At 34.5% G+C, this 10,278-nt stretch overlaps 1 protein-coding gene across 5 annotated transcripts; it reads left to right on the top strand.

Moving 5' to 3' along the window:
* Positions 1–3,438: 3,438 nt before the first annotated feature.
* LOC107404866 (protein TIFY 4B) lies at positions 3,439–8,096 on the top strand. 5 transcript variants are annotated; one of them, XM_048467176.2, is made up of 9 exons: positions 3,440–3,748; positions 3,925–4,067; positions 4,459–4,586; positions 5,216–5,327; positions 5,414–5,585; positions 5,932–5,997; positions 7,113–7,170; positions 7,269–7,483; positions 7,749–8,096. In XM_048467176.2, exons 1-9 carry the CDS (start codon positions 3,631–3,633, stop codon positions 7,763–7,765), a joined length of 1,029 nt encoding a protein of 342 aa, XP_048323133.2. In that variant the 5' UTR covers positions 3,440–3,630; the 3' UTR covers positions 7,766–8,096. The 5 variants fall into 5 exon arrangements, with proteins under 5 accessions (XP_048323135.2, XP_048323136.1, XP_048323133.2 ...); XM_048467177.2 differs by having other exon boundaries at positions 5,219–5,327; XM_016011861.4 differs by having other exon boundaries at positions 3,443–3,748; positions 5,237–5,327.
* Positions 8,097–10,278: the final 2,182 nt, after the last annotated feature.

Here is a 10,278-nt window from a genome sequence, read left to right on the forward strand (position 1 = left end):
GGAATTTATGGTGTTGATTATAAAGAAATTGTGGAGAATTTCCGGGATCAAGCGGATGGAATATACCCGCTATGTTTATGCAAAATGTGAGTTTTGATTTATAAATTAAATATATGGATTTTATGATTTTTAGATGCACCGTGCACGTACTGGTGTTCTGTTTATATGTGATATGGTTAGTGTGCACACGGTTGTGATTAGCGCGCAGGTGAGTGTGAGTAGCGCGCAGGTGATATTATGAGGTTGTCCTGTGGTTGCCATCGGATGAGGGTAGGCCACCCCTCCATGGCCGGGACACCAGGTTAGCAGCAGCGCAGTGGGACGCTACGTGACCGTATGCCGGTTTCTTTCTATAACCTCCTGTCTGGCGGTACCTTGGGACGCTGGGTACTGTTGGCGCCACTGGTATATAGTGGGTGCATCAAATGATTTTCAGAACTGGGTTTTAAAAATAAAACGTTTTGAAACTGTATTGGAATTAAAAATATAATTATTACTGTTCTGATATTTATTTGGTTGGGGATCTTAAATTGGTTTAATTTTCTCTTTACTTAATTATTCAATAAATTAATTTCCTTTAAATTATAATTTTTGGATACTTGACTTATTATATTCTATTTGATATTTAGTGAATTAATTGATGTCTTGGTTTTCGGGGAATACGAACAAAGGGTTTTGTGAAAAGGTTTTAAAAGGGGAACTTTTCCAACTGAGAGAATCGTAAGGGTTTTGAGAGAAATTATTATTTCCAATTAATTATTATTTACCTACGTTATTACCGTGGTATTATATTGTATAGTAGCTAGGGTCACTCACTGAGATGATTAGCATCTCACACTCTTAAATTCTGTTCCCCTAGGTCCAGGTTGGAGACGTTGATTGTCCGGGGCGAGCCCAACGTCTCAGTTCGTTGCCGAAGGTTCAAGAAGTATTTCTTCCCTTTTTCCTCTCGAACTTGTATTGCTTCTTTATCTGTCATTTTATAAATTCCACATTTATCTATATAATGCTCTGTATACTGTATTGGACGTGTAGTTTTTATTTATGCACTGGGTTGCTGCTGTTGTTTCTTTTGAAGTGCTGAAATTTGTGGAATCAATTTGTAGTTTGTGGGAAGAATAAGGGGATGTTTTTAGAAGTGTGTTTTTAGTGCAGGTAATTTGTGGTAAGTCCATCCCTTAGGGGAGGCTCTGCCGGATTTTCCATTGGAGGGTCCGGTAGGGTTTCCCTGGAATCAGGGCTTGTCTATGGTTCCGGGGAGGAATTCTGGACGGGTCCTGACAGTATTGGTAATGCAAAAGATTGTTCCATTGCTACATGTGTGAGCCTTCTTGATGCAATACATACATATATATAAATATATATATATATATACTATAATATCAATGAATCAATAATAATAGGAAAAAAATGAATCAATAATAATAGAAAAAAAAATGTTATATTATATTTCAATATATATTTTATATTATATATATGTATATAATTCATTAATATGTGAATGAATTAATATTATGTATGTATATATATTATAGCTACATATATTACATATAAGGTTCTTTGTATGGAAAAAAAAAAAAAAAAAAAAAACCTTGTATGTACCCAAAAAAAAAAAAAAAACTGTTTAAAAAAAATTGAAAACTATTTAACCAAACATGTTTTCTATTTTTTGGTGTTGAAAACTGTTTTCAAACATCAATGGCTAAACGCTCATTGTTTTCGTTAAATAAAAAAAAAACAGTTTTCTATTTTCATTTCTGAAAACAATGTTTTGAAAACAGAAAACATAAAACATGGCCAAACGGGGCCTAAATTTTATATTTTTCTAGAAATAGCTCTTTTTTCTTAGTTTATATGAAAATTTATTAGCATTTAATGTAGTTTAATGAGCATTCAATACAGTTTTTTTATTTACAACTAAATATTTATTAACTTTTTAATCAAATCTTTTTTTCAAAAAAATCTATTATATAAAGCTCTATAGACTAAAATTTTACTTTTATCAGTTATATCAAACGAACTCTAAATCTAGCATCTACTTTATCATCAATCTTTTTTTCTAGTGTGCTTTCTGTAAGTTATTGGATTCAATAATAGGGGCCATTATAAATTGATAAACAAAAAAGAAGAAGATAATTTATCAAGAGGAATTAAAAAACTTGTGTAGAAATTTTTTTTTGAAAATATTTAAACATAAAAATATAAATTCGAATCATACAGAAATAAAAAAAAAATAATTTATATTTAAATAATTTATTGAAAAAAAAAAAAAAAAACACAAAAAAAGGTAAGCCATGTAATCGAGATAGCGGAACGCGGAAGAAACGGTTTCCACCTCGACCATGGGGAAAGAGAGGGGCTGTCCACCTCCACGTTCAGGAAATCCGGGGCCATTGCCAATTTGCCTATAGCCCATGGGGCTCCGTTTAACACGTGGCACTAGAGGGCGAACAAACCGCTTCGATTTATGGTTTGCTTTTTTATCTTCCGTACCACGAACTGTTTGGCCACCGGAGCCAATCCATTCCCCATTTACCGTGGAGCCCATCCATAATTGCCTTCTGAAGCGACACGTGTGCTCCATTACGCAAGAGGGCTTATAAAAGGTAGAATCCTTATGATTTGAGGATCCAACGGTGCAAATTTTAATTGCCTTCTGCTTGTACTTTCCAACGGAAATAATATTATATTTTAAAATACCGACTGACATCCTCTATTGATCACATAGACTAATGTACTTACTGTATCCCTTAAATAAATTAACAGCTGAATGGATAAATTTTAAAAAAGGAAAAAATTATAATTTAGTGGTCATTGCATTATTTTATTTTTCTGGAGAAATATGTTATAGTTTGTAATCTTTCATATTACAACTTTTTTTTTTATTCACGAAAAGAAAAACTTTGTTTTATTGTTTATTAGTTCTTCTGACATACAGTTACTGTGTTTTTGCTGCATTTTTTTTCTTAGAACTGATCGTTTTATGCTGATGATTTTAAAACATATTAATTTTGCATAATATTATTATTACAAACCAGTAGAAATATTGACCAACATCTTTGAAAAATCCTAAACTTGTTCTCGATTAGAAGTGCGTACGATATGATTGTAGCTTTATAATCTTTCTCATATAGTAATGTAAGAAAACATTTTTAATTAGGAAGGCTATGGCTCTCAACGATAAATAATAAGGGGAAAAAAAAAATTAATACTAATCTATTTTTTCAAAATAAAAATAAAAATTAATACTAATCTATCAGCAAACAACAGAAGCAATCCGTCCCAAGGACAAAATGGTTAATTGTAGGAGCTAAGGGGGACAAAAAAGTCAGTTAAGGGCAAGCAATTACGTGGCGTCCTGGGGTTGCAGCCCCCCTGGGATTAAAAAGAGTCCGAATTGGGACGCCGCGGCAGAACCTCCTCAGACCCACGCGCTCTCTCTTTTTCTCTCTCTCGCTCTTTTTTTTTTTTTTTTTTTTCTCACTCCTGCTCCTGAATCCCCAACAAAGTAGAAACAAACTTCCCAAAATACCACTGCAGAAATCGGCGGCAAAGACTTAGACCTCACTCATCTGCAACTTACAGTAACCGGAGCTCCCCTGGTGGTTCCACGGCCAAAATCCCCACACTATGCAACCGGAAGAAACGGTTTCCCGGTCACCACTTTACAAACCCCTCCACCTACTCACCGAAGATGACATTTCTCAGCTTACCCGTGAAGATTGCCGCCGTTTTCTCAAAGAAAAAGGTCTTCCTCTTTCTCACTCACTCTCTTTCTTTCTCTCTCTGTCTTTTTTTTTTTTACATTTAAATATTATAATTATAATATTAATAATGTATGAACACCTGAATATTAATTTGTATGTATGTACGAGGAATGGCGGCGCGTGAGTTAGTTTGTTTAATGATTTGGTGACCGTACAGGCATGAGAAGGCCATCGTGGAACAAATCGCAGGCGATCCAGCAGGTTATCTCGCTTAAAGCTCTCCTCGAAACGACGTCGGAGTCCGACGACACCGAGACACCCAACACACTCCACATTCTCGGCCCTCAAAGCCCAACTCGCGTGCGGTTCTCTCTTAGCCTTGTCTTATCGTTTAGACTCTTATCCCCCTCTCTATTAACATCCCATTTTAATTATTGCCTGCTTATTATTAAATAGAAAGATTAATTCTACACGCCCCAAATTTATAAATAAAAATTTTTGTTCCGTTAATTACTTATCATCTGGTTGATTTTTATCTCCCATAACAATAATATCATAGCATTTGGATTATAATTTTACTGAATTTTTTTGGTACGGGTAGCATTACTACATTACTGAAATAAAATATGCCCCATGAATACAATTTTTTTTTTTCTTCTCTCTCTTTGATATTTTAATATTTTATATATTTTTTTTGATAAACTTCGCGCTCTATTTTATTTTATTAAAAATCAAACAAAATTTTCTGTAGGGCCCAGACTTTCGTCTAACTGTTTCGGCTGACGATTTGGCTCCGACCAACAATCCTTCCAAGCCCGATGTTCCAGATGATACTTCGGCCCAACTTATTGCGGCTGAAAACGACTCCGTTTCTCCTCTGTAATCCTCCACAAACACTAGCTTATCATTTGTAATTATTATTAGTCCCTTGTCTCTTGCTATCACTTTATATACATATATATATATATATATATATATTTTGGGTAAATCTGATTTTAATTAAACAATGTGTAAAGTATATAAGATGGAGGTGTTTAATTAGTTATCTTGTGGAAGATATTTTAAGATTTTTTTTTTTTTTCCTCTCGTAAACTCTATTTTTATTTTTATTTATTTATTTTTTTTTTTTTTGCGTGTGTCACTGGAGTTTTGCTTTTCACTGTTTTCAAAAAGCAAAATAGAAACAAAAAAAGTAGGTTCTGGTCACTGTTGAAGCTGCTTATTATGAAACAAAGCCTATTTGCGCACCCACTTGTAAATGGAGTGATTGTTGTCACGTATACTCTGATTCACTCTTTCTTATTTATTTATTTATTTTTAAATAAACAGATGAATAAAAGATAATGATAATAATTTGTGCAACTGTATTTGGCCATTTTGATCAACAAAGAGGAATAACCTTCTTCTACTCGACAAGGTTGCTACTTGCTACTATAATTTGGAAATCCGGGTAGACTGGAAAATTTCAGCATTCTCATGCATTGTTTATTTTTAAATTCCATTTATAGTAGTTCATCAATTTGTCCCAGAAACGCCGATGCAACCAATGAGCCAGTAGGACAAATGACAATTTTCTACCGTGGGAAAGTTAATGTCTATGATGACGTGCCAGATGATAAGGTAATAAACCATAATATTTACTATAATGTAAATGAGCATCATGGTTCACTGACCCTTCTATTAATTATCGAATATTCTCGTTTCAGGCACAAACTATAGTGCAATTTGCTGCAAGCCCATTCTTTTTGCCTCATGAATCTTCGTCAGATGTAGTCACTACGTTATGGCCCTTTAGTCCCCTTCCATGCCATTTGCATGCTGCAGCTGCCAATGCAGGGCCAAATTCTCCTGCTGCGATCTTCCCAAGACTGCAAACAGGTAGAATTTGATGGTGATTAAAGGACATGCATCTTTGTTATCTATGCATAGATTTGTAAACTTATGGTGTTGAGACCAATCCCAAAGATTTAAGTCAGTTCTCTTAGAAGTTAGAAGCCATTCTTCTAGAAGGCACTGTGGACTGTTGTATGCCTTCATGGTGGAAAGGTTGAGCTACTTAAGCAATTCCTAGTTAGCTTTTTCCATGGTATGGACCTTGGGTGCCCAATAGATGGTGTTGAAACCGTTAAATTGCTGGTGATGTAGAACCTGTGGTTAAATTAACTTTATAGCATAACTGATACGTAAATTCTTTTGTAACAAGTGTTCTTGTTTTATTATACAGTAAAAGTTGCAGAAAGAGATCAGTTCCTTAGAGAAGAGAGCAGCAAATCTCATGAAGATAATTTTGGTAAATGCTTATAGTCTCGAGATATAACTTTAGATTGTAGCCAAAACTTGAATCATCTCACTTGCATATATAACCATTGGTTAATCTTTTATTCTTTCTTTAAATGATTGATACAAAATGAGATATATGACCAGTCTTTTGGCCATGTCCTGTAGCTTCCATTATAGGAATACTAATTGATGATCTTCTTACTAAACATTTGATTCAACATCAAATATACAACTATGTTCTTAATCTCTCGTTCCTTTCTCTACATTTCCAGTCGCATACACATCAATGTGGTTTGATATTGACTACATGATGTTTTTCCCAATTCCGTTGAACTCAGCTGCATTTGTCCTCTTCGCTCAAATTTCAAAATATGGAGGTGTATGAGTTTAGATTTTTGGAACTAGTGGTTGTTTTGTTTTGCCAAAGTCATGAAAAACTAAGATATTTTACTGGTAAGATATTTTGTTAGAGCACTGGTTTAAATTTTACCTATATTTTTTATCAAAAAAAGTTTCACCTATACTTGAGTTTCTCGTAGACCTTACATAATGCCCAGTGAATAACTTAGTCAGAAGTGCAAGAGCTTAAAACCAAAATTTGATGTTTGTCAATTGTTGGTGGTAAAACTGACTCTGCTTTCCTGTAATGGTTCTTTCAGTATGATTGAGAAAAATTGTTTATTTTGGCGTTGATTAGTGTAAGGTCACACAAATAACTAGGTTCATTAACTTTAGAACTATTTCCCCAAGAATTCTGCGGTTGTTTATTGTGCTTGTAACACCAAAGAAATTTGTATCATGCCATCAATATTTTCCTACCGGGCTAGGTCCTTTTATTTTCTGTTACCGATATATTTTATATATATAATGGCATTGATCTTAGAGTAGATAAGACAATTCTTTTATCTGCGGTAGCTGAGACGTTAGAGAAATGCTATTTAATGCTTTGGTAAATAATTAATGCATGTCCCCTGACATGAATAAAGGCATTAAACATTCGATCTATGAAACTCTAAAAGGTCTTGAGATTGTTATGCCCTTAGAAAAGTCTCACTACTTGATTCTGTCTTCTTTTTTATTTTTTATTTTTTATTTTTTATTTTTTTCTTTTAATTTCATGTTTAGCCGGACTGACAAGTAGACAAGCATCGGTGCAAAGATATCTTGAGAAGCGAAAAGACAGGTATCTTAAAATGGCTAAAAATGCACTTAGTGACAGTCAAATATATCTTTGTCAAGTTGCTCCTCCTTCTTTGTTCCTCACACTCCTGTTAGGTGAAGGTTTAAGCACAAGAGAAAGGCAGCAGTCCCTCCTTCTGCAGGCTTGGACAGCTACTTAAACCATCGAGTAGGAGATCAGTTCTTGAACCAGCAATTGAACCTGTGTGAGGCATATTCTCCTTCCCATCCAAGACCACCTCAGACACCTAGCAGGAGCTGCTCTGTTGAAAACATGATAAAAAATGCCAGCCTCTCTATAGCACTTAACGACAAAGGTGATTATTCCTGTACTCATTCATGCACTTTTCTTCTTAAATTGAACTAACTGATGCTTTGTTTTGGCCATTCAATGTTTGATGTTTGGTGGCTGATATCGTATTTTGCCACGTAATCATTAGAAAACTTACTATGGATTTTTTTCCCATTAGACCCTGTGCCAACCATGGGACTGGTTTCCGCCAATCACAATCTGTCCTAATATTAACCACTCTGCTGAAATTTTAAATGACATTGGATGCTCTACGGTTGTTGATTTTGCAGATAATCAAGAATGTTAAAATGGAGATCAATGATAGCATGTTGGTGGGCATTAGTGGATAAAAATTGCACGGCCCCCATGTTTGTGTTCTAAGGCACTGTTTTTCATGGAAAAGTACTTTCCTTGATGAGGTTGGGGACCAGCTAAAAGAGGCCTTTTGCCTGAGGCCCGATGAATGAAGCCCATTCATATTAAAAGTATAGTAGATTTAGTGTTTATTTTTCTTAAAAAATTGCTATCTGTTGGATGAATCAAGTTAATTTCTTGTTGAAAGCATAAAATCTTGTTAAATCGTGAATCTTAGCGTGTATCTTTTTTTAAAAAAAAATTACGCATGGTGTATTATAATATATCACAAGATATATAAGTATTTTTTAAAATAAATATATAAGTTAGTTATTTAAAAGCATAGTTAGAATATAAATAAGAATAGCAATATTTTAATGCTTTCCTTTAAAATATTAAAATAAGTAATAAGATGCATTTATATGGTCGGTCATCTAATGCTATAATCCCTTTTGTCAGTATACTTGAGACATCTTTCCATAAAAGGCAATTCAATTAAAGATAGCAATAAAAAATTATAATAATATAAAACTGGTTGTTGTGTCGCAGAGAAAAAAGAAAAGGGGGTGATATTTGAGAAGTGAATGGTGAGAATTTGGTCAAATAGGTATCAATGATAAAATTGCCAAAGAAAAAAAAAATGTTTTAATGATAAAAATGTTATGAAGATCTTGGCGTCCAGCTCTTGTTCTCCATGATGAATATGTTGGCAAACGAATCCAAATCCACCACCAAGGCACTCTCTCTCTCTCTCTCTAGGATTTGTATGCTTTCCCAATTATTTGAGTGACTTGAAGAATAATTTCTCAATCATGTCCCACCCCAAGGACCCATTTCATTCACGCCCCTAATCAAAATCCTTTTCTTTCTAATCCTATTTTGTCTCTTCTGGTTTGAGTGAGCCTCTTTTGCTTGTTTTTATTATTTTTTTTTTTATCATCCTTATTTTATGTCTGTTTTTTAATCCCAATATGATTTGTCAATACAACCGATGATATAAAATCATTTTATAAAAAAAATCATATATGTCATGTATTAAACTCACGCAATCTGAACCTCTTAGTTTTTGTTGCAAGCTCTTCATCTCTTGGATGCTCAGAGGGATATATTGGGCCTTCTTAAGTTCCACATTCACTGGGCCAACTTAATCTTGTGTAGTAAAATATGGGCTTTTTTGCTTTTGACATTTCCCCTTTTTTTTATTTTTTTAGAGTTTTATCATGTGGCATCTTTTAGAAAGAAAAAAAAGAAAATTGTTTTCCATCAAGGGTCGTAAAATTGTACCATCAATGTGCACAGTCTCCACGTATTTAGTTGACAGACACTCTACACTATAATAAGGTAAATATTTATGTCAAAATTAGTTAAATTTTAAAGCTTTTAATTGCATACCCACGTATACAATGTTTAAAGAAAGGAAATTGAAATAGAAATTGAGGGTGGGGAGAGCAGGGAAGGTGGAATAGGCAAAGGGTAGGCTTCTTTTATAGTTTGAGGTCCTACTCCTACCCCTGTATAATTCATTAAGACTTCACTGTCCCACAAAAGTCAACAAAGTGAAGGAGTTTGGCAGTTTGGCTGCTGGCTTTCTAAAATTTGAGCCAACGAATGTCAAGTCATATTATTGTCATTTCAACTTATAATTTCCCTACAATTTAAAGGCGAAAACATCGCCACTTAGCTGGTTTTGATTGTACGAAAGAAGTGCATGTGATGTTGATAGTATTTCAAAGGCTGAGAGGGCTTTTTTTTTTTAATTTCTCCTTTTTAAATGCTGTTTACTCATACAATCATGAGCAGATATTCATCTATTTCAGAGTTTTACATATGGCCCACTTTCAGAAGTGGGGTCCTCAAAGTTAACGGATCTGATCAGATCAGCAACACCTTCGTAATATACCTGAAATCTTACATACCTATTTTAAGGCTTCCAATTACTCAATACCCCGCATAAAGATAAAGATGAAGTAGAAGAAGGAAAAAAAAAAAAAACATATATATATGGGCACCACTTTCATCCTCATAGTGGGCCCGTATTTGATATTGTAGAATACTATGCATCTGGTGTGAGTGAGATACACACAAGAGCCTCCCATTTCCATTCTTTAATTTCCACTTACCATAATTTAATCCGCTTATAAAGTTCAAAGGACCCCAGTTTGGAATGACCAGGGAAGCAAATATCGTTGAGACGGTAGAAATGTTGGTGACAGTTTCCGTTGTCAATCCTGTCCGACACCGACAGGGGGGGGAGAAGAAGTTTCTTGCACGCGTGTTGTCGATTTGTCGCCAGAATCGATGGAAGTCGACGGAATCGTCCATTGTTGGTGAAGATTTTGGGTTTTGGATGGATAAGATGGAAAAATCGACTGGTTGTCAATGGGAGAAGGTGGAAATTTCTGGGATATGTCGGCCGGACTGGTTGGGTGTGTTTATGTTGATTTGTGTGTGTGTTTGGTTTGTGGT

The sequence above is a fragment of the Ziziphus jujuba genome, chromosome 9, assembly GCF_031755915.1.
Source record: "Ziziphus jujuba cultivar Dongzao chromosome 9, ASM3175591v1".
NCBI classification, from domain to species: domain Eukaryota; kingdom Viridiplantae; phylum Streptophyta; class Magnoliopsida; order Rosales; family Rhamnaceae; genus Ziziphus; species Ziziphus jujuba.